At 51.1% G+C, this 23,629-nt stretch overlaps 1 protein-coding gene across 1 annotated transcript in view; it reads left to right on the forward strand.

The window, feature by feature from the left end:
- Positions 1-23,359, forward strand: part of TCOF1 (treacle ribosome biogenesis factor 1) — a 26,259-nt gene extending 2,900 nt beyond the window's left edge. Inside the window, exons 2-18 of the mRNA XM_026858503.1 lie at positions 206-333; positions 468-523; positions 3,252-3,394; positions 4,121-4,227; positions 4,507-4,852; positions 5,646-5,746; positions 6,185-6,409; positions 7,636-7,905; positions 12,633-12,807; positions 12,980-13,116; positions 15,040-15,213; positions 15,702-15,951; positions 16,186-16,265; positions 17,010-17,238; positions 18,003-18,551; positions 20,176-20,279; positions 20,821-23,359. Coding sequence (XP_026714304.1) covers positions 206-333; positions 468-523; positions 3,252-3,394; positions 4,121-4,227; positions 4,507-4,852; positions 5,646-5,746; positions 6,185-6,409; positions 7,636-7,905; positions 12,633-12,807; positions 12,980-13,116; positions 15,040-15,213; positions 15,702-15,951; positions 16,186-16,265; positions 17,010-17,238; positions 18,003-18,551; positions 20,176-20,279; positions 20,821-20,853 — 3,107 coding nt within the window. The 3' untranslated portion in view covers positions 20,854-23,359. The remainder of the gene's footprint in view (positions 1-205; positions 334-467; positions 524-3,251; positions 3,395-4,120; positions 4,228-4,506; positions 4,853-5,645; positions 5,747-6,184; positions 6,410-7,635; positions 7,906-12,632; positions 12,808-12,979; positions 13,117-15,039; positions 15,214-15,701; positions 15,952-16,185; positions 16,266-17,009; positions 17,239-18,002; positions 18,552-20,175; positions 20,280-20,820) is intronic.
- Positions 23,360-23,629: the final 270 nt, after the last annotated feature.

Here is a 23,629-nt window from a genome sequence, read left to right on the forward strand (position 1 = left end):
GAACCGCCCACCTGGGCCCGATCCGCCCACCTGGGCCCTCCTTGGGCCCGTGACTCCACGCAGGGCCGTAGCTCCGCGCTGGACCCACGTGCTGGCCCGGCCCCGAGTGAGTCCCCTCCACTGTGTCCGGGGGCTGCCCCAGCCTCTAGCTAGCCGGGGAGAGGGGCTGAGACACGGCAGAGACTCGGGTAAAGTCGGCCCGTAGCGGGGGACCAGCTGCTCTCCGAACAGGCGCTGCTGCGGGTGAAGTCCCGCCGGTGCCGCCGAGGAGAGGACGCGGCCCCGGATGCAGCGGGACGGCCGCCGGCGGGGAGCTGGGGGCTCGACTGGGAGGTGCGTCTGCAGGGAGGAGACGTTCCCGTTTTCCTGGGGATCCCTGGAGGGGCCTCTGCAGTCTCTGCTCCTGTCTGGTGGTCGCATCCTGAAACGGAGCTGAATCCTGAATTGTGTTTCTTCTGCTTTCACAGAAGTTGCTCCCTTCCCTCTCGGCCTCTCTCGAGGACATCTTCACCCACTGGGAAAAGTAAGTTGAAGGGTGAAATGACTGTCAAATAGATTCCAGACCGTGTTAACATCCAGGCTGTGTGGCACGTGTGATCTTTATTTGCTGGAATTTCCCGTTGTCAGAGTATTTCCGATGATAGCTGCTCAGCAGACTTTCTTCCTAGCCTCTGGTTTCAGGCAGATTCGTTTCAGATGTTGAGGATTACTTTGGTTTAAAATTTCCTGAGCTTGGAGAGAAGTTGTCACTGTAGTTTTGAGCAGCTGAATCTGTTCTTCTGGTTGGGGTTAATACCAGAGTACTGAGTGGAGTACCGGCTCAGAGTCATGCTTTACTGGCAAAAATATTTTCTACAGTTCTGTTTCACTTTCTTTTTAAAGCCACGTGCTTTGCAAGAGTCTTGACCCAAGAACAGAGAATTTGAGCAGATGCTGAAATGCCAAGGCTCTTACAGGGACTTAAACCTTGGCATAGATCACATATCTTCTGACTCAGAGGAAGTCTCTCAGTTTCAGCCTGTCCTTTCAAGCCCTTACATGTTCAGCCTGACGCCTTCCCACGTAGTCATTTCACTGAGTACCCCACGTGCAGGTCTGCAGCATGAAGCCTTCCTGTCTGTGGGGTGTGATGACATTTGCACCCACCCTGTGCACCGCTTGCTGGGTCGCGATGCTGGAGCACGAGGCTGCAGAGAGGCCTGATGGCAGCTGCAGAGCCGGGTTATTGGGGAATTGGTGGAGCCGGGCTTCTGTGCCTGCGTTGAGGAGCGTTGGAGTGAGGGCATGGCCGTGTCAGCAGCCTCAGGAAGTGGATGTTTGCGTCAAAGGTGTCTTCTGCCAGGAAACCTCATGCCTTGGTGCTACCCAGTTGTTGCTCTTGGGTCTCTGTGATTTTCTTACTTGAGCAGGAGAAAGACTGGATCTAGGTGAGGATGTAGCAGTGGAGAAACAGGTTTGCAGTTCCTCCCTTGAACAATTTGTTGCTCTCTTAAGTATTGATAGTCACCTTTGGCTGTGCTAGTTCTGAGTGTTACAGCAAACCCTTCCACACGCTACTGCTTTTAAATCTGGGGAGGTGACAGGGCACTTGCATCATGTTTAATTCCTTTTTTTGCAGCATCACCCTTCTGTTGTGGTCCCATCCCACAAGTACGCCTTTTATTCCTGATCACCCTGAGTTTGGAGTCACAATGAGGGAGGTAGTGACCAGTAGTTTTGTTTATCAAGAAAGTACCCTGCCTAGCTGGAGTGCTCTTATGTGGGTGAGCTGTGATTCTTGCGTATTGTTGCTCTGTTGGCTTTTGGCTTGAAAATGCCTTTCCTCTGACTGTGCTGCAGCTTTTGCCCATCTAACTGGGGCCATCCTTGCTGCTGTCCTTCAGAAATTCTTACAAAGTGAAACTTTTTTTTTTGCAGTTACTTAAGAGTAACCTCCCTCCAGGGTTATGTGTAGCCTCTGAGGAAGCTGGGAGCAGGTGAAAGGGTGCCTGAGTGCAGGGGGAGTCTGGACCAGCTCAGCCCCAGGAGCACCCAGAGCCTTGCAGCCCTCAGATGCTCTGGAATGCTCTAGGGCATCACTGTTTTCCCCCACACAGTATTCCTGAGCTCCTGGTCACTCAGGACAGATTTTCACAGCAGGCTCTGTTGTGCCACTGGGTCAGGAAGGCGCTGGAGTGTCATAGCTGCCTGTGTGCTGTGCCCTATTATTTTATTAAAGGGATTATTACGGTAGTTCATGGTACTTTGTAATAGCAGATGTGCCTTCAGCCAAGCCTGCTTGCAAAAAACTTGCCGTTACAGCTATGCTACTGAAACACTCATAATAAGCACAGTCTTTACTGGCAAGATCATTAAACTAACTTTATTTTTAAATTAGATGAACAAATAAAATAAGCTAAACTGGCACAAAAGCAAGGGGGTTTTTCACCTCTGATAATTGTGGGTGTCTCAGGGCTTTTACCAACTTGGAAGTACTGCATGTGTGAATCACACACAGACATGTGCCCAGTCAGTGTTATCCTCGTAATAGAGCAAATGTATTGCCTGTGTTTTCATTTGAAAATTAATGATAGCTTTAGCCACGTCTGTTCTGATGGTACAGGTAGGATTCAGCGCCTGGAAACATCTTTATCCAGCTTAATGTTTTAACCCAGTTGAACAGCTTAGGTGTTTAATGCTCATCTGTGGCCTTTTCTTCCTTTCTTTGAACATGTTTTCTGTAGTTCCAGCCGCTTCCTTTCTCAAATCTCTCTGCAACCTGATTATTCTGTTCTTTTGGCCTGTGAGCCCAAGTTCAAATGGCTTTTTCAGCCTTTAGATTTGCTTCTCCTGGTGTTGTGGAATACGAAGGCCTTTTGGGGCATCACAGCCCTGGGGGTGCACTCACTGACTGGCTGTCTCCTGGAGGCTGAATTAGTTCTGTAGGATGCCTTTGCTCTGTGGTGAGCACCAGCCTGACTCTTAAGTTTTTCCTTCTCTGCTAAAGTGAAAAGGAGTCTGCCTAGGACACAAAAAATGTCTGTGTTAGGTATCTCCTCTTAGTATTGCAGGGATATGTTGCCCTCAGGAGTTGCTTGAGGAGGACTGGAGGTGTCCCTTGCAGGCTAGAGAAGTATTTCTCCCTTAGGAGCTGTGGAGGAATGACACTTTGTGTCCTTAGGCTGGAGCCTGACCTAAGAGTGAATGAATAATTGTGTTCCAATTTGTTCAAGATTTTTTTCACCATTTTGACACAAATTCTGTTCCCTCAGAACTCCCTCAAATTCCAGGAGAAGAAAGGTGAGTGATGAGGAGGCAGCCATCCCAGAAAAGATCAGAGTTCCTGATCCCGTGAGCAGTTCTGAGAGCTCAGAGAAAGAAGAGGATGAGAAAGAGAAGGCAAAAGCTGCAAATGGTAGGAGCCTTTCATCTCCCTGGAGTTGGCAGAGTAGGACTGGAAGCTTGTGTAGGAGCAGCCCAACTTGCTTGGCTAGAGAAAATTCTTGTAAAGTGATGGCTAGTCCCTCGTGCTCTTAGAAAAATAGGACAACTAATTTAGCACCCCCTTCTCATGTGAAGTTTCTGAGGAGCACAGATGTCTGCTGAAGCTAGAAAAAACCTGTTATGATTCATTGGGGAGGGATGTGTTGTTGCTTGGATGAAGCCTTGGGAACCTAACACTGCCCACTGTGGAGCACCTTCTAGTTGGTCCCAGGTGTGTGTTGGGCCAGCAAAGGCAGGCCTGAGCCACGGATGAAGGAAGGACTTGTTAGTTGGTCTGGAAAGCCACTGCCCTCTGTCTGAGGTGGGCATCGATCCCTGGTGCAGCTGATGTGGGAGGCGTTGGCTTGCACAGTCTAACAAAAACCCATGTGTCTGATCCGTTTTGGCTCAGTCTCATCTGCTGTAGACCAGCCTGTGGAACCGTGCAGATCTTGGCAGGTTCCTTGTCTCGGTGGTGGGGAGAAGGATGGGGTGGAGGAACAAACCACTTTCCTGTCATGAAGACAGTGGCAGTGGTGTTGGGGCAGGTGTGGAGATGGGACCCTGCCCTGCCTGCTGGGGACTTCCTGCAAGCCAGAGGCCACCTTGATGTGAGAAACGCACTCATGTGATTTCTCTGTGGCTCTCTCCTGTGCAGCAGCCAGCGTTTCCCTGGCCACAAACTCAGGGGTGAATGTAGAAAGCAGTGAAGATGATGACTCCTCATCAGAAGAGGACACACCAGCTGGAAAAGGTGCAGTTACGGTAAGGCAATTCTTCTCTCGGCTTTGAAGGCTGATAGTACTCTGAGGCCAGGACTGTCCCAGACTTGTTGGCATGTGTAGAATTGTGGACTGGGGTGGAATTTGTATTTAAATCACCCTCCTGTGCTGGCATAAGCCTTCTCTTAGATATCTGTCACCCAGGTGCTTCCCTAAAGAGCTCTATGGCTTGCCTGGCTGCCAGATTGCTGTTTAACATACGTTCTGTCCAATTTAGCCCCTCATCTGTGTATAAACTTCTAACGTATTTTCCTTCCTGTAGGTGACACCAGCTGTGGTGAGCGGCAAAGCTGCCAACTCCCTGCATTCTCCTAACAAACCCACTGCCCCAGCGGACAAAGCGGTGACGCTCTCTGCTGCAAACAGAACTGTGGTTTCAAATAAGCAGCAGCCCAGTGCACCAGCTGCATCTGCAGCTCCAGCCAAGGCTGGGCAGAAAGTGCCCAGTCCTGGAAAGCCCGGACCTGCCGCGACAGCTGTGCCCAAAGTAGGTCAAAGCAAAGCACCAGTAACGACCAAAGTACCGGAAAGCTCCAGCAGCAGCTCCTCATCAGAGAGTGAGGAGGAAAAAGAGACGCCGACTGCGAAAACCACAGCCCCCCAAGTGGGTAAGGAGCCTGTGGGGTGTGGTAAATACATGTGTGCTCCAGCTTCGCTGGAATCGGAGGTGAACTCTGCCTTCAGTCTGTTTATTTCGGCTCCCTTGCTGGAAAGCTCAGAGGGATGCTTGTACTTTGGGGAGGCTGAAAGAATACTGCAATAGAGCCATCTCTGGAGCTCTGTGGGATGAATCCAGCATGCTTGCTCCCGTTTCAAGCAGCAGATTCTGTGCTAAGATGTCTGTCTAGCAGCACCCAGCACTACGGGGTTGGAGATAACAGCGTAGCATATCTGGAGGAGATGCAGAACTAATACTGCAGATGCTTTCAGCTTTTTGGAAAGGCACTGCAGCATCTTCTCTTTATTCCTAATTGCAAAGTGATTGTTTTGGGGTTTTGAAGTCTTTAGGGAAATCTTTTACTGCTTTGAAGTATGTGTGTTTGGTGGGAGGGTGTGTGGTGAGGAATAGATCATTGAAGCTCTGTAAATGGTCCTTCTCTTGGCTCTTTTCCAGAGGAGGCCCAGCCAGGCTGGGTGCTCCTGCAGGGAGCTGTGTGTGACTGGGCAGCTCCAAGGATTTCCCATCTCTTCTTGCACTCAGGGCAGTGGTGTCTGTGGGCCAACGTTTGGAGAAGCCATGCCCAGCCAGGCCACTGATGCTTTCAGGAGGGCTAGGCCCTCTTCCCTGCAAATCCCCTTGGCCTGCAGCTTGTTTTATTTTCCTTACTTCAAAAGCTGCATTAGCATCATGCTCTGGGAGCTCGGGGCAGCAGCTGTGACATTTCCTTGCTTGTGTTTCAGAGACAAAGCAGGCAGCTGGGGCTTCTGAGAGCAGCAGTGAGGAATCAAGTGATGAGACATCCTCTGAGGAGGAGGAGGAGCTTGCAACTCCAGTGGTCCAGGTAACTTCTCCAACCCAGGGTCTTTTCTAGGAAATCAGTTCCCTTGAAGGAGAGAGGAAAAGCTGCAGTGCTATAGTCTGACAACACCCCTATCCCTGGGTATGCAAGATCCCCAAACCCAAGGCCAGAGAAACACATTGTGTGGCTGAGAGTCCTGCTAACCCCAGCCAGCATCAACCATTCCATCCCTGTTCCTCCTAGTGTCTGAAGTTGAGGGAGACCCTTTGATCTGTAAGAGGTGATGGGTGTGCAACTCCACAGGTGTAGTCAGGCAGTCTGTGGAGAAGGTGACTTGCTTCAGATACTCAACAGCCCATGGGTCTGAACAAGCCTGTACTGGTCAAAGTTAGCAAGGTAGCTTTCTTTAAAACAGATTCCATGCAGTTGCAGTTCTTGGCTGGTTGCTTCTGAGATGTTACTTGATTCTCCTATTCCCAGGCAAAACCAGCTGTGAAAACAGTGCAGGTTAATGCAGCACCTGTGAAAAGTGCACCTGCTGCTACAGTGTCCCTCAAGAAGAATGCAGTGAGGCAAACAGCACTGCCACCAAACCAGGCCAAACCCCCATCCACAACAGTTCCTGGGGCTGCAAAGCCTGATGACACCTCAGAGAGCAGCGACTCATCAGACAGCGAAGATGAGGAGACTCCATCAGTAACCCAGGTGTGTCTATCTGAGACCGTGTCTCCCCTTGCACGCCTCTCTAGGGCTAGGAATCGCAGTGAAAAGAAAACTTTATAAATGCATGTAGCGTGTAACAGAGTCATGCTGGGGGTGGAAGGAAAGATTTGTTGTGGTTTAAACATGGTTGGTAGCCAAACACCACGAAGCTGCTCATTTACCCTCCCCCTGCCTGGGGGCTGGGGGCTAAAAATTGGAGGGGTAAAGGGAGATTGTAGGTTGAGATAAAAGCAAGCAGATGAGTAATTATAATAAAATAAAACTAACAATAATAGAAAGTACAAATGGTTAATGCACAATGCGATTGATTGCCACCTGCTGACTGATAGCCAGCCTGTTCCCAGCTAGCAATCCTGAAATACCAGGATCCCACAATCACAATCCCAGAAGAGAGGGAGAACTCCCTCCTTCCTGGCTGCTCCTCTTTTATATACCAAGCATCGTATTACATGGTACGGAATATTTCATTGGCTAATTTATGTCCATTGTTTTGGCTGTGCTACCTCCCAGCTTCTTGTACACCTGTGCATGGGCAGGACGTGGGAGTTGGAGAGTCCTTGATCTTGTAACAACAACTGAAACCATCAGTGTATTATCATCATTCTTCTCATACCAAATTCCATACTGAATCCAAAACACAGCACTATTCTAGCTAATAGGAAGAAAAATTAACTCTATCCCAGCTAAAACCAGGATAGATATTTAAAGGCACCTCATATCTTTTTCTCTGAGCTTTAATCAAGCAATTGTACCTTTCTTCAACAACCACAACAACAACAAAAACCCCAAAACAAACAAACCCAGAAAAAAAACTATCGGTACTCTTAAATAAAAAATCCCCAGCAATTCTTTTCCCACCTGAAGAAGCAAATTGCAATGGTTGAATTTGCCTCTCTGCTATAAATAGCAATAAATAGTGTTTTAATTTGTTGAACTGTAGTGCAGCTTAGCTCCCCTGCTGTGGAGAGTGCAAAGTGCTGCAGTGTACCTCACAGGAGGGGACTGGTAGTATCAGCTTTCTCATCTTGGGAGACTATCCCTGTACAATTAAATGAGAGAATGCCTTGTGTCCTGCCAGTTGCTAATCTTCCTTCAGCATTTACCTTTCCCAGGGGGCTCTGAAATCTCCTCCCTTGACTACAGTCCGAGCAAATGAATTATGCTGCTGTGGGATTTGCCTTGTTTCATGCTGTTCTTGTCTTGTCCAGACAAAGGCACCACCAAAATCCTCCCAGGCCGTCCCATGCACAGTGAAACCTCCACCAGCAGCATCACTGTCTGGCAGAGCAGCTTCAGGAAAAACACTTCCACTGCCCCAGGGGAAGCCAGCACCAAAATCAGCAGTGCCAAAGCAGGCCAAAAGCACACTGGGAAGGACTGCTGCTCCCACGAAGCCTGCTGAAAGTGCAAAGCCAGTGGAGAGCTCTGACTCCTCAGGCAGTGAAGAGGAGGATCTCCCTGTGCCTATCAGCCAGAAGGTAGGTGATACTGCATTCAGCTCAGTGCGAAGGGATGGGATAGGTAAGACAGTTGTTTAGCCCTTAAATGCTACTATCGATCTCCCGGAAACACCAGTAGCATGTAGTATACTGTATCTTAGTTCCTCAGAGAAGGAAGATCTTTCTGCTTGGCAACAAGTGTAGCCTAACTGTTCTCACCCAGCCATACCAGAGGAGTGTGAGGGGTAATGTATTTGATACCAGCTGATTCACTTCACTCATGCCTTGCCCCTCCGGAGTGGGCCTTGTGTGTGGGGACACAGATAGCTTGGTCTTGGCTCTCCTGTGAGGGTTTGTGTAGGTCTCTCTTGACAGAAGGACCATGAACTCATACTGGACCCAGACTTAGGTGGCTGAACTTGTAAGGAAACAAATCCCTTCCTGAGAGCATCCTTAGGCACATTGTGCAGAGACCTTCTGCATTGATGCTGAGCTGCAGGGCCCTTTGGGAAGTGCCCTGAAAGCAACGTTTTGGAGATGGCAGTGATTATCTGCAAGGGAGGAAGGGAAGCCGGGGGCAGAGCCTCACGTGTCCTTGCAAGGAGGCTCTTTGTCAACACGTCCTTTCATTATTGACAGGCAGGAGCCGGAGAGGCTCTGCATTTTTGTCTTTATAGCCTTGGTCTGCTAGGGTGGGTGGAGGGGGATGCATCTCTAACAGTTGGCTCTGTGCTGCTCTCTTCCTGCGTGATTATATGTGAAGATTCAGCACTGGGTGGCAGGAGCAGCTACTCTGATAGCTGTGCCATGGGGTCCTGCTGTAAGACTATCAAGATTGCCCATTCTAGCAGGGTTGTAGGTGAAGGACACGCTGGGGTAGGCTTGTTTTCCCCCCAGTGTTGATTTGAAGCTGACAGCAGCGGGTAGCCATCTTGTTGATGGCTATTTAATCACTTCAGCATCTTCCCTCTTGCAAACAGGCAATTACCCCTCAACAGCCAGTCAGCAAGGAAGAGCTTGTCATCGAGGGAGCTCAATTTTTGCCAAACAGTCTGTTTCTTCCCTTGTTAGTAGCCTACAGGCAGGGACCGTGAGCAAAGCCTGAAGATAAGGCTTAGCTGTGTCCAGAGTCCTGTCCTCCCAGTCAAACTCTTCTTAACTCATCCTCGCCATCTGCTACTTGGGCATATGCTAACTACTGACTTACTGTATCCTGCAACTTCCTCTGGCTTCTGTGCAAGATCCAAACAGATACAGAGCGTTGGAAGCTGCTTCATCTTTCCCTGTGGGGGTGGATTAGCACAATTAAAATGAACATCATGCCTAAATTGAACTGCTTAATTGGTATGTTTACCCCTGAAGACTCAGGAATATTTAGTCAAAGAAATTGACAAGGTGTTTGCATATTTTGGGGGGGAAGGATGGTGGTGGGGGACAGTCTGGACTGACCTTAAAGATGCTGTGAGCTGCTTTTCTTTGGAACTGCAAATTCTGCTCTGCTTCCTCTTTCCCGGATGTTTTGGGCAAAGATGACATGTGAGCCCTCTGTGGACAGGCTTTGGCTTCTGCTTACCAGAACTGGGTGCCAGATGCTCATGCAGTTGTGTGTTGGGAACCTGTGTCTTCCTTGAGCATCCCAGGAAAACCTGTGCTGGCTGCACTGGTGGAAGCTGTGCCTGCAAGTTTTTATCTTGGACCACAGACCCTGTGGGGAGAGGCCAAATCTCCCAAGAGATGGAGAGAGGATCTCTTTCCCTCCCTGAACCCTGTTCCTGTTCCCTTGCAGGTTCCAGTTGTACCTTTGCTGTGTCGTGATACAGCTGAGATAACTGGTCCCAGTCCTGAAACATTGATGGTGCTTGTTAAAAAAGTTCTCTTCACAGTTCAAACCCTAGGTTTCCAGAAGAGGAGTCTCAGACATTGAATCTTAGAAAAATAAAAAATTTATTTAAGTGGTACAGCACCAGAATCAACTCAAGCTGGGTTCCTCCAGAGAGGGACCCTAAACAAAGAAATCCCTGGGCAATTATACCCTTACACACCGTGCATCCCCCTTCATGCGATCTCCACGTGCCTTTCACATGCCCTTTGGTCCAGCGGCGATTATGGCCTGAGATCTTCTGACACCTTCTGACTCCTCTTTGGATTTCTTCACTGTCTCCAGGCAGGTCTCTGTCTGGTTGCAGCTGCTGTTGGTGCTTCTTAACCCTCATCTTCTGGTTTGCGCTGGAGGCTTTGCTTTGCTTGAGTAGGTACAAGTTCGGTCGAAGTTCAGTAAATCTGGGTGAAAGTTTACAGCTTGTGGCCTAAGACTTTAGCAAATCTAGCTACTCATGTGAAGTGAGTGAAGCTAAGCAGACAGTGTACGAAATCGCACACGCAACGTTATAACTCTTAAGTGACTCCGTTTAAAACTTACTTAGCTAAGCTAAATGACTTAATGTCTCTTAACAGTGCTTCCACAGTGCACAGGCAGCACTGAAGTGTGATGGTTACAACGTGCTGAGCGCACGTGGCTCGGTGTTGTTTCCCCCTCTTGTCATGCAGCGCTGCATGATGCAAATGGACCCAGCAGAGTGGCAGATGGGTTGTGCGGGAGCTGAGTCATCACACTCGTACTGAGCCACAGGCAGCTCCTGGTTTGGGGGCTGGAGAGAGAGCAGGAAAAATGATTTCCTCCTGAATGATTTTTCTCCTCTCTGAGTTACTTCGTTACCTGTGATTCTTAAGTTGTCAGGATCTCTCTGCCTGCGTTACCCTGCTCCCTGGGTGTAACTCAGTCACGCTGCTGACTCAATCCCACCCAGGGCCGTGCCATAGGACATGGCAGCTGTCAGCCATCTGGCAGTGACAAAGATGAGGTGGATGGAGGGACCTTGGCCTCCTCCCAGGAAGATCTGAGGAGTCCCGAGGCTGTGTAAAGCTTACGTTGGTTTCTCTGTGATGTTGTTACATTCCTTCTGTGTCAGGCTGCCTCTGTACGGCAGCTCTTTCCCAATATCTTGCCGCATTAGGAAATGAAGCAGCCCTTGTGCCGTGTATCCAAGCAGAGGGAGAAGCCACTCCCGTTGCTATGAAGGTCTCAAGAGTAGTGGGGGTCTGGTCGTGGTAGACTCTTCCTTGCACAGCAGTGCTTGGGACAAGAGGGAGAGGAGCAAGTGCATTCAAGTAGAGCGTGTGAATTCTTGCGTCTGCTTCAAGTAGTTCTTTCTTCAGCGTTGCAAATCTGGCCTCTCTCCTGGAGATAATGACTCACTGGTATCAAAACAGACAAGTGAGGTTTGCAATCCCCCTCTCCCAAAGCGCTTGTGGAGGTTTCTGTTTCTCTAAGCAGAGTCAAAATGTGCTTGGCTTGTTCAGAGAGCTGTTCTGTGATGGGATAAACATGCAGATGCTGTTGTCTGTTTAGTGTTTGGCTTGGAGATGATAAACACTGCCCCAGTGGCAGCCCTCAGTGGGGCTGTGCCAGGAAGCACCATAAGATCCATCCTCCCCAAGGCTGCTAGGCTGGTGCTCTCGGCTGCGAGCCAGGAGCAGCCCCTGGGTGAGGCAGCACTGTTGAAGTGGTCCTGGTCCTCTGCTGCAGGCCAAGAGGGTATCGCTGTGTTACCAGCCTGTCAGGGTTGGGAGAGGGGGCTGGCAGGGGCTCTGCAGCCGGGCAGTAGTCTCTCTCACCTTCTGGTGGGAGGCCTGGAGACAGAGCGCTGAAGCGGGCTGCTGTCACGTGCGGCTTGGATGGGGTCTGCCCGCCCTGGCAAGCATGATGTACTCTTTGGCAGTGCAGCCCGGAGATGAGCGATGAGTGGAGTAAACTGAGTGGGCGCAGAGCACTGAGCCTGGAGAATATCTGCAGGTGGTGAAGTTACCAGATCTCTCAGCAAGCGCTTCCTCTCCCTGTGCCACCACTAGCCTTCAGCAGTGGGCAGGAGGGGAGTCTGCAACCCCCAGCCGAGGTCCGAAGAGGGGCCAGGAAGAGATCATCTCGCCTGGCAGTTGTGTGTCTGGTGCTGCAATAACTGTGGCTTCCTAGTCCTGACATCACCAGTTGCTTGGGTCAGTGGCTCATGGCCTGTCCTGGGACATCAGAGTGTTGACGGGTGCTGTAGAAAGGCACAGCCCAAGTGAGTTACAGGGTTTTTCTGTTGTCTGGTGATTTCTAAATTCTTAGACCTGTTGACAGATGAGTGTGTAAGGCAGGTCGTGGTCTGTCTCTGCCTGCCCTCTGTGTTCCCAAACACTTGTGACAGCCCTTGTGTCTACATTGAGCTCTCCAGCAGCTCTAGGATGTAACTGCTCTGATACTGTCTCTGAATTTTGCAAGTGTTTTGGCACACTTCCCAGCTCCTGCTGATTCCCCAGGCTGGGGGGAGGTCATGCTTAAATGAGAGGCTTTCTTGGCACGGGGGTCTCAGGCTTGCCGTGCTTCTCCTGCCCTCAGGCTCCTGTCCAGCCAGTGTCTCGGCCTCAATAAGGAATTGCTGTTACGAGTTTGAGCACTGTTAGCCCTGCATGCTTGTGTGGTAAAACACACTTGGGCTTCCTGTCAAAAGCATGTTGCTAAATGCAGTGGTACGTGTCTTGAGCAGCTCAGTCCGGGCAGTAACTGCATCCCCTTCCAGTCTTGACACGCCAAGGATGAAGTGAGTCTTAGTAACAGCTGTGTTAGGGTAAAACAAAACCCAGCTTGAGCTGAAACTGCACTTAAACTCCTAAACAACACCTGTACTAATACCACATTTCTGGGCCTGCATTTCTTTTTTGTTAAGAGATTAACAGAACAGCCTGGGCCTGTTTCCAACCTGAGCCAAGCTGCTAAAGCTGGGCCGCCTCAAAAAGCAGTGGGAAGCACCTTGAAAAGCCAGGCTTCAGAAAGTGGGAGCAGTGACTCGTCTGACAGTGAAGAGGAGTCCCCTGCGGCACAGACACAGCCTTCACAAGCTGGTAAGTCTACTGGTAGTGGCCAGGATCTCTCACCTTCATACTCATGGATTTCCTTCTCCTCTTTGCACATGGAATGGCCCAGCCTGTTGTGATAGCTCCTGCTCTGGGCACCCACAGAGAGCACCTCTCCCATGGTGAAATCTTTCTCATTTCTCTTATGCTTTTGCTGCAGTAAAAACCAATACTGTGCCCCAGCCAATAAATGTGAAGAAGGCTCCAGGTCCAGCACCAGCCCCTCCAGATGTGGACAGCAGTGATGATTCCAGTGAGGAGTCTGATTCTGAGGAGGAAATAGTCCCCCCTTCTCAGGTAAGGAGCCACTGACCCTGTGGGTGTGGATGCTCAGTCCTGCACGCTCCAGAGATCTCAGGACTTGCAAGGTGGTAGTTGGGGGTGGCTGATGAGTGATGCAGAAAGGAGCTCTCCTGTTGGCTGGATCAGGTTTTCTTTGCAACATCCCTGGGTCTCGCTGACCCTGGCTCTGGGTGCATGTGTCGGCCGCAGCAAGCTTGCAGTGTGTGAGAGCAGTGGAGGGTGTAAATGTTTTGGCAGGAACATGAGTAGATGCACGAGCCCAGACCTCCTCTGGGACTCTGTCCCTTTTGCCCTGCTCCAGGGAGTTAGACTGGAAAAGCAGTCAAATCCTTGCAGCAGAGTCTTTCCATGAGCTGGGTATCTCTAAGGCAGCCTGCCCCTGTGGTTCCTCCCAAACCCCTGGGTGTGGGGTGCAGCTGGAGCTCTCTGGACTCCCCCTCCACAAGCCTGATTAGGCTGGAAGGATCTGCCCTAAAGGGTAGCACAGTGGTCCTTCTGCTTTTCAGCTGGAGGAGCCAAACTCATGCCTTGGAGAAGGGAGGTGACCCCATATCTGTGCTCAGGGCACTGCCAAATGTCATTTTGCTAATCCCAGCTCTCACCCAAGTCTCCTCATGTTGTGTCTCGTGGGGCCGTGGCTGAGCTCCCTAGGGCCTGAGCTGCCTCGCTGCAAAGCTGTCTTAGGTGTCTCTGCACCTCGGCTGTGGTTTGAGCCTGAGGAACAAACCACGTGAAGAAGCATTGACTGAGAGGAACACGTCTACTGTTCCTATGTGATGGTGGCTTGGCTGGTGCTCTGAGCCCAGGGCTTAGTGGCCAAGTGTGCTTCTTGTCCTGCACATGCACGTCCCCTCTCTGGCCAGTGCCCTTCCTCAGAGAGGGGGATTATGTGCACTCAAGGAAACCCTTCCCCAAATTGGCCTGAGGCTGTGGCCAGTGGAAAGGCTGTCCCCTCCAGCTGGTGGGCAGGCAGCCAGCCTGAGCAGTCCTTGATTAAAGCATGTTTATAGAACCAAGATTCTATAAAATAATGCAGTTGCTGTAACTTGAGCTTTGTGCAAAGACGGCTGAGAGCTCACATTGGATTGGCGGCTCTCTGCATGGTGGAGCCTTGCTTTCCTTTCTGAAGGCCAGATGTTATGTGAGGGAAATGTCAGCCCACAAAGGCCCAACTTGTCAGAGATCTGGAGAGGGAGGGCTGCTCACATAGCCTCGTTTGTAACACAAACCAGGAGGCTGAGCACTCCTTCGTTGCTTCTGCTCCCTCCTCTGCTGGCATTTGTGTCTTAGACCTGATGTCAGTGTCTGATTTCCATGCCCCTGGCTCTTCTATTTTTAACCCCTCTTACATTTAGATTGATGGGAGATTTCAAATGTGAGGCAACAAAATTGTTTCTTGTTAATTTGTTCTCAAATCTGTGGCTTGCCTGCGGACCTGAAGGCAGATTTGCCCTGTGGTTGGTGTCTTTGCTTTATCTCTGTTGCCAGTTAACTCTTTGTATGATTTTTAGAGTGTAGGAGGCATCCTGGAGTCCAAGTGTCCACTTTGCAAAAAGTAGGGTTTGGAATTGCAGTGTTACTGGTGCTGCAGTGGGTAGGGATCTCACAGCCTACAAGCACATCGCATTTTGCCTGCCTGCTCTCAGGATGGGTGCCTTTGGGGCACTGAGGTAATGCTTTAGGCAGTCCCTCACTTCTCTGCTCCTGGCTGTGCTAGAGGCTCATAGAAGACAGGTGGCCAGTAAAGGGGAAAAAAAAAAAAAAAAAAAAAAAAAAAAAAAAAAAAAAAAAAAACATAAGCCTTGGTGCTGTGCTGAAAATAATGGAAGGGCTCAGGAGTTAGTGGTGGGTCGGTGCTTCTGCCTCTTTTCCCTCCGAGGTGTGCTCTGTCCTGATTTTCTTTCTCATCTATTTTAGAGTCTGTCCCAGCAGAATGTCAAAGCAACCAAGGTTTTGAGTGCAGGGGCTGCCAAGGCTAATGCCACACAGCCTTTGGGGAGGGGGATAAAAGCGCCTGCTGTCCCTCCAGTTAGCAGAGTGTCTGATTGCTCAGGCAGCCAGTCCTCGGAGCATGACGTGCTGGCGGGAGAGATAATGACGGAGGAGACTAAAGTGGGGAGCTTCCCTGGGGAGAGCAGGTAGACGGAGTCTGAGGCTGGTGCTGTGTCCCCGGCTGAGGGAGCATGTTTGTGGAGGAGGGAGAGAGGGGCTGCTCTATTTTAACCACTGGTATAATGCCATGGGGTGAGGCAGGTGAGCAGAGGGTAGCTCTGGTACCTTTGCTGTTGCTGCCTCCCAGCTGGTTGGCTGGTTTCTTCCTCCTCTTGCAATAGCAGTGCCCTGTATGGTCAGGAGTTGTCTGCCTGGCCACAGCTGCCTGCTTCATCTATGGGCGAGGGTGAGGTGGGGTCTCTGCCCTCCACGAGAGGTTCTTGGGCTAACCGTGACACAAACTGGAGCAGTATGGCTGAAGAAGGGCCAAGGTGGTCCAAGCCCATCTGCTCTGGGCTACTTGTTACAGTTCACAGGCATCAGCAGTTATTTCTCTTTCCCGATGCATTTCATCTTCCTCTCCCTAGGCTCCCACTGCTCCTTGCCTAAAGCAAACGGTTCCTGTGGGAAAAGCTCCTCCAACCAACACTGCTGCCCCACCAGCTGCTTCGGTCCTGGTGAATCCCTCTGCCAAGTTGAAGAAGCCAGACCTGCAGCCAGCGCAGGACACCCGGCTGAGCCAGGCTGCCCCGCCCGCCCCGGCAGCGAAGGACTCGGACAGTAGCATCTCCTCGGACAGCAGCGAGGAGGAGGCACCCAAGCAGCCCCCCAAACCTGGTCAGTTCTCCCAAGAAGATGCTCTCAGTGCTGCTGGCCAGGCCAGGGAGGGGACAGTGTTTTGTTACCCCATGGGAGCTGTGTCACCTTCACATGGTGGTTGGAGCAGGGTTCCTCCTCTCCAGCTTGGCAGAGCGCTCCCCTTTCTTTGGAGGCCTTTTGACCTGAGTAGGTGAGCTCAGCCCCAGGCAGCAGTGGTGAGTTTAATGGGATGAATCTCTGCTCTTCCAGCAGGCTTGGTGCAGAAACCAGGAGGGACCCAGCCAGCCCACAGCTCCTCCTCAGAGTCCAGTGAGGAGGAGGCAGCATCACAGGTACAGTACTGAGCAGGCTGGGATCCTCTCGGGCCTTGCAACTGGCTCCTAAATAGGACAGAGGATTGATTTCTCAGCCATAGCAAACAGGGTGCTAAGTGGGTTTGCCAGCACAGAAGTGGGGGCTCCCCAGTGCAGTGCTGTGAGAGCAGGGCCTTCTGGTGGGGGCAGAGAGAGGCTTTTGAACCTGGAATGCTCCCCAAGGCAGCCAGGCCTTGGGTCCAGGGCTTGTGGTGCTTTCCCCAGGGGAAGGGATGGGAGGAGATGGTGCCTTGCAAGGGTTAAACCAGGAGAACGGATGCACAGTGCCAAGAGCAGCAGGACTTTTTTTTTTCCCCACTTTTATTTGTAACTTAACCCGTGTCCAAGCCATTAAATTCCCTTTGTAAGTAACGTGCAGGGCGTGCAGCACATCTGCAGTGCATTAGCTGTGCTTGGGTGCATGCTAATAGCCAGGAGCCTCCCCCACACCCGCTTTACTGGGCGAGAACGAAGAGGAGAACCTCTCGCCATCAGGTCTTGCTGCTGTCTGCTCAGCCAGTGTCTGTCAGTGCTGGCCCCCTCTCCTGGCAGCCCTGGCCTTATCTGCAGGGCTGGCTGAGGGGTGCAGGATTACTCAACAGGAGGCCAAAGGTGGGCCCTTCACTTGGAGAATGGGGGCAATAGTAGCAGAGACAGATCTGCCTGTCTAGTGGGTGAGAAGCTGCCCTGCTGTGACTCCTCAGTGTATCTGTGCTGTTTCAGTCTCTCCTCACAGGCTATCCGGGCATCTCCAAGACTCCAGCAGCACCCCAGGCACCAAAGACGGTTCCCCCCAAGCCTGTAGGCAAAGCAGGGCAAGGAAAGGCAGCCACCACTGCTGCAAACTCCCTCGCCAAGGCCTCTGTGAAAGCAGCCCCAGCCAACAGCGACAGCAGCGACAGCAGCGACTCCGACACAGACGTCGACCAGGTGGCTGCAAACCGCAAAGCAGGTGGGTCTCCTTTGGCATGGTCGGGAATCTGCTTGGCCCAGGAGCAAAGCCCTGCTGGCAGGGGAGGGTGGCAGTGGGACAGGGCCCTGTTCCCAGTGTGTCTGCACCACAGCGCCCAGTCGCGTGGAGTGCTGCTGCCGTCTGCTGGCTTCCCTGGCCACGACACAGCCCTCTCCTCCTTGAACGCCCTTCTTGTGCTGGCCGGCTTGCGAGTCTGTGCTTTGTGGCTTTAACTCTTGCAAGTTCTGCTTTAACTGCAATAATTAATAATGGGAGCAGGTAGGGCTCTCCCTGAAACTGATGCACGCTGCATTGGTGTGCTGCAGTAGTGATGGCTTCTACGGAAGATTTAAACACTGGCTGAAGAACATCTGCTATACAGTGCTGGTATTCAAGCCTCCCCATGGCCTTTCTGGGCTCTGTAGCATATCTGAAAGGCAGAGGATGGGAAGCAGGTGGGAAGACTTCTGGAGAAACAAAATGTCCTGCCATTTCCCTATTGCCCTGGTTTGTTGGCAAGTTGTTGGTCAAACATCCAAAGCTTTTGTGGCTGTTGTCACCCACTTCCCTTACCAGATACTTGATCTCAGGCTGAGGCATCTTTCTCTGGCTCTGCTGTAGTTGGGATGACCAGCAGGTTTTGCTCTTGGGGGGAGAAGTGGATGTTTCTCTTCAGATGCATGTTTCCATCCTCCAGTAACTCTGTGGTCTATGTAATGAACACTCTGTGAGTTGTCTTATCTCTTTTGTCACTGCTTCTGCAGAAAACAACCCTCCTCCAAGGCAGGAAACCACAGGAGACTCCAACAAAGAGAAGGTGACAGGAAAAATGGAGCCAGGTCATGCCAGCCTCAAGCCTTCCCCAGTCAAGAAAGCCCTGGCCGTGAAAGAGAATGATGTTGGGGCAAAAGGGGTGCAAGTGACCCCAGCGTCCATCCCCCAGTCAGAGGGGTCAAGCTCGGGGAGCGACACCGAGGTCACTGCTGCCAAAGTTCCTGCAGTGCAAACATTAGAAGGGTTGGAAGTGAAGAAGAAGAATAAAAAGGAGAAAAAAGAAAAGAAGGAAAAGAAGAAAGCTTCCTCCACAGCAGACAAAGCTGCAAAAACATCTAAGAGCAAAGACAAAGAGAACAAAAAACAGAAAACATCTCAGAAGCGGAAACTTCCAGGAGAGGATGTGTCTGTTGGGCAGCCCAAGGAGAAGAAGTGGAAAGGGCAGGCTAATGAAGATGTACCCAAAAAGAAAAAGAAGAAAGCAGCTGGTGACCTGGAGAAGCTGCCAGGCAGCAAGGAAAAGAAAAAATCAACTAAAAGTAAGCATCCCTCACTTAGGGCTGCATTTGCAATAGGTTCTTGCAGCTGATGCACATTCAGCCTCTGGTGCGGGGCCTTGTAAGTAGCACCCACTTTCCCATTAGCTTCCTGCTTGGCTCCTTCCCTCTTGGTCCACCCCAAGCCAACGCCAGATTTTTAACACTCTACTTGACTGTTTTTCTGCAGTCTCAGCACTAGGTTGTGTTGCAGGCAGCAAGCTGGGCTCTCCTGCCCCTCTGTCCTGCGTGTGGCACAGTGAGAACTGTGTTAGTACTCGCACCAATCCTTGCTGCTTGCAGAGCAAGTTGGTGTCCCTGTGCATCTTTTAGAGCATGACCTGTTCCTCCAGGGCTTTCTCCTTTCCTGACCTGTACCCTGGCTGGAAACAGCTATCTGGCTGAGGGCTGGCCAAGGGCTGAGGTGAATCTGCGTTGACCCTCCCAAGGTCTCTTTGCCCTCCTCCCCTGGCCTGCCCAGCTGTGCTGCTCTCGGGAGAGTTCTCACTAGTTGTAAGCCGTGAGGCCTGTGTTCTGTGCCCTGTGTGGTGCCGCTCCGTTAACCCAGCCACCTGCCCTGGCTCCTCTGTGGCAAACACAGCACATGCTAGAGGAGAGCTAAGGTGAAATGTGGCTGGGGACAGCAGGCAGAAGATCCCTGACATGCTGTGGCCATGCCAGAGGAAGCCCAGCCCTGATGTTTGCAGGGTTTTGCGTTACACAGGTCTTCCTGAACACGGCCCCTTGCTGCCAGCCTCTAAAAGAGATCAGCCTTGCAATCTGCACTGTCATCTGCTGTGTCAGCCACTGCTGGTCCCCGCGGGGTGGCACTGCCCCTTCCTGACCCTGCCTCATCACTGTCTGTGCTGCACCATGGCGAGCAGCTCATTCCAGAGATTTGACTCAGGGCTATTGCTGCTGCTTCCAGTCTCCTGGAGGAAGAGGAGGATGGTACCAGCCTCCTGCTCTTTGCTTCCAGCTTAGAGTGTTTCCTGCCCCTCTTGTCTGCACACCTCTCTAATGCTCTGTCTGTCTGCTGTCCTAATGCAAAAGCAATTTTTTTTCTTTGCAGTGCAGACTGCATTTGCAAATCAGAGCTGGTTCTGGGCTAGATCTTGTAGGATTTTATTTTTTTTTAAAAAAAGGGGAGATGGAATGGGTGGGCCAGATCTGTTGGGGTTTCTGTTCCACAGAGCCCTTGTGTGGGCTGTTGCACAAGGGTGAGCTGGAGCTTCTTGGAGCAGTTGTGCTGAGCGGAACCTTGTGTCCGTCCTGTGTTAGTAGCTCCCCTTGCTCTGATTGCTGGCATGTGCCCAGCTACTCCAGCGCTGAAACAGTTCCTTGGAGTGGGTGGGCAGCAGGAGATGGAAAGGGGATCCTGTGTAATTCTGCCCACACATGTGCATGGATGGTGGGATCAAACTGCTCTGGCTTAGAGGTACTGGAGAAACAGCCTTGGGTGCAGCTGCCCTGAGGGCTCTTCCCTCACCTGGTTGCTGCTCTGGAAAGCTTGCTCAGGTTTGGATATGATCAGAAACTTACTGGAGATGCTTCTACTACTCTGATCCATCTCAGGTTAGCAGTACCAGACTCCCTTTCTTATCTGACTTTTATTTCCTTCTCCCAGAAAAAAAGACTGAAAAAGAAAAGAAGAAGAGCAAAAAGGTTTCTTCAGAAGGGGACCCTGTAGCAGCAGATGGCTCTGCTGAGGTTCACAAGAAGAAAAAGAAGGTATATGCGAGACCCTGGGATGGGGTACTGTGGGGAGAGCCATTCTGAACTGCGGTTGTGATGCTCATCCCTACAGCATGCCAGGCTGGGAGGAACGGAGCAGTGTCCTAGCCTTGCTGGCAGCCCAGAGGAGGCTGCAGTTAATTGTGGCTACTCTTGAGACACCTTGACCTTTGGTCGGTTTGGGACTGGGGAGGCTTGAAGGTTTGTTCCTGTATCACTTCCCCAGGAGAGATCCCTTTCCCTGGAAGTGTCAAACCCAGGGCTCCTTTTGGTGGCAGAGAACCTGCCCAAGGAGTAAGTGATCTTCAGCTGTCTGTTGATCTAGTTGTTTCCAGCAGAAACTGGAGTTCCTGAGGACTTGGCAGGCTACTGCATCCCATCCCAAGGGCAAGGAAGGGGGGCAGAGGGAGACTCAGACTATAGGATGTTTCTTGTAATGGGTATGTCCTCGTAGAGATAGTAGCCAAGAAGCCTCTGTGGGTCCTTCATGTTTGTGGTGCAGATGATACTGATTTATTTTTCACCCTTTTCTTTTTAGAAGAAGAAAACAGCTAAGCCTGAAGGATTGTGAGAAGGTACATGGCCTGTGGGGACTATCAGTTGGTACCTCTGAACGGCGGTAACCTTGACCAAATTCAGTACTCCTGGGCTGGTCTTGAGAAGACAATGTGCCCTCTAAATGGTCCCTGAGTCAGCCTGGCCTTAGATTAGAGGGCCAGGGAGTGGAACGGTGTAAGGAAAGCTACGCAGCAGCGTGCTGGCTTCTCTGGATGTGTTTGACCTCAACTCTTTAGCTGCTGAGAACTGGATGTCCAGCCTGGATGTTGCTGTCCTCTGTCATCAGCAGAGATAAGCGGCCTGTGTCTGTCTGTCGCTGCTGACCACAGGGAGCTCGGAGAAGTAGTGTGGAGTCGATGGTGATGTTGTAGCCACCTGGAAGTGGACCAGATGACTCTGCTCTTGCTCTGCTCAGCTGTAAGGCTGTTCTCCTCCTCCCCATCCCTAACTTTTTTAACTCCTCTCCCCAAAGGTACCGCATCTCTGTGATTAAGGATTTATGGTGAAGATCAAACAGAAGAGAGAAAAAGAAAGCTCATCAGGAGAATTCCAACCTTTTTAAAAAAATAATAATTTATAACTTCTTTTAACTGTGACTTTTAGAGCAGAGCAGTGTAACCTTCTGCCTCCTCGTGCCCAGCTGGGGCCCAGAGACATGTTTATTGCCCCTCCCGACGGTTTGCCTCTTGCACAAGAACTGAACTGAAGGAGGCAGTTTGACCAGAGAAGAGCCAGCTTACCTAAACTGCTTTCCTCCTAGTTGACACTCAGCCATCCTTCTCTTTCTCATCACAGAGCTATATTTTTAAGAGAAACTTTTACTTTTTTTTTTTCCTTTCCTCTTCTGTGATTTGTGGTGTCAGTCCTTTTGCTACTATGGAAGAGAGCTCTTGGGTTTACTTTTTATTCTAACACTGATGGAAGTAATTACCATGTCCCTCGAGTTGCACTGAACAGCTGTGTCCAGCAGCTGTTCTCAGCCAAGGTGGTGTAATTTTTTGTGGATTTTTTTTATGGAATACAAAATTAAAACAGAATAGTGAGACTTTGCTTCAGCTGCTTTCAAGGGAAGGGAGGTGACCAAGGCCAGGCGAGGGAGGCAGGGCAGGCGCTGGGGCTGAGCCTGGGGCAGGGCTCAGCTGTCTCAGGAGGATGTTGCAGGTAGGAGAGCAGAGCCCAGGGTCTGCCCAGGTTCACAAGCACTGCTTCAACCCCTGGGGAAAAATTAATTGCTTTCTGCCTGCTCCCTGAGGACAAGCATATGCTGTTGCTCCTCAGCTTTCAACCATGTGTTGTTCTAGCATTAGTTTGGGTTTTTTTTGTCATTACTAAAGTGCTGTGTAGGGGCAGGTGCTGAGAGCAGGTTTGTGCATCCCCCTGCACAGACCCAGCCTGCTGCCTCCCTGGCAGCTGCTACCCTGTGCCTTGTACTGGGCTTGTGCGTGGTTTCCTCGCTTCACTCCCAGCCCTGGCATTTAGGTGAGGGGGGGGGAAAAAGGGACTGGATCCCCTTGCCCTCCTCCCTCCCTCCTGTGCTGTGCAGCCTGGCTCCAGGCTCTGCTGGCAAGGGCAGAGCTCTCCAGCTGCGACCCGGACACAGGAGGGAGATGGCTCCCGGTGCAGGGGGCTGCTCTCCTCCTTTCCCCCCACGCTGTGACTCTTAAAGGTGACTTCAGCCTCCTGGGCTGTGCTGGGGTACAGGGGGACCCCAGGGCGCTGGGGACATTGACCAAAGGGTGGACCAGGAATGGGTCATGGATTATGTATGATCCTGGGGTGGGGGGCATGGATGTCCAAGTGTCTTTGCAGAGATTTTCTTTCTTCTTCCTCTTTTTCTTAAGATTCATTTATTTTTAACCTAGGAAAGCTGCGAACTGCAAACACTACCCTGCTAGAGTTGCTTATCAGACTTTTTATTCAAAAGTTTATTTGAAATAATTAGCTTATGAGATCATTTATAAAGGAACTATCAGGTATATTCAGAAAAACTAGAAGCCCTTTGTGACTCCAGGGTCAGCTCCTCTGCCCACTGTTACCCACTGCTGTGGCTGCTCTCCATCCTGAAGGCAGAAGCTGAAGGCGAACATCTATACAATGCTGAGCAATCCCACAATAAAAACCCTCTACTGTAGCAATCTAACAGGGCTTCAACCTATGGGGGTCAGTTAAGAAGCTGATGGAGGTTGTTTTGCTGCGTTTAATGTTCATTCAGTGTAAGAAAGCATTAATGGCTCGTTCTTTAGCAGGGGTGAGCTCTGCTGCTGCCTGGGTGCTGTGGGCTGCCGATGAGCAAAAGGGAACAGGATTTATGGGTCTGATGTTGTGGAAATCACTTTCCAGCCTGCTTTACCATCTCTCTGAGGGAATACTTTGCCTCTAGCACTGGTCCTGGTGGCAGCTCAGCCCTGCAGCAGGGGAAGGGTCACAGTTGATGCCCGGAGGGGCAGGGGTATGCAGGGGTGCCTGCCGTTAAGTGCCTTGGAAAAGCAATATAAGAGCAGAAATGCAATAGAGCAAAAGAAAATAAAACACAGGAGCTGGGATGCTGAAGACTGCACAGGCATCTGCTGGCATCCTCTTCTACTTGGCTGTTGTGGGAGAAAGAGAAGGGTGTCAGTAAGGCAGCTCTAGGACTTCCCAAAGCCCAAACTGCTTTTGCTGTGTCTCCATCACAACCTCCCCCTCCCCAGCAGTGCTTTGGTGCTGCCCTGGCTCTTGGGGGTGGACCTGTACCCCCCCACCACCTGGGGCTTGGACTCACCTTTCTCCGTACCCAGCTTCAGCATGTC

This window comes from Athene cunicularia (assembly GCF_003259725.1).
Source record: "Athene cunicularia isolate RWA chromosome 13 unlocalized genomic scaffold, athCun1 chr13_part1, whole genome shotgun sequence".
In the NCBI taxonomy this organism is placed as follows: domain Eukaryota; kingdom Metazoa; phylum Chordata; class Aves; order Strigiformes; family Strigidae; genus Athene; species Athene cunicularia.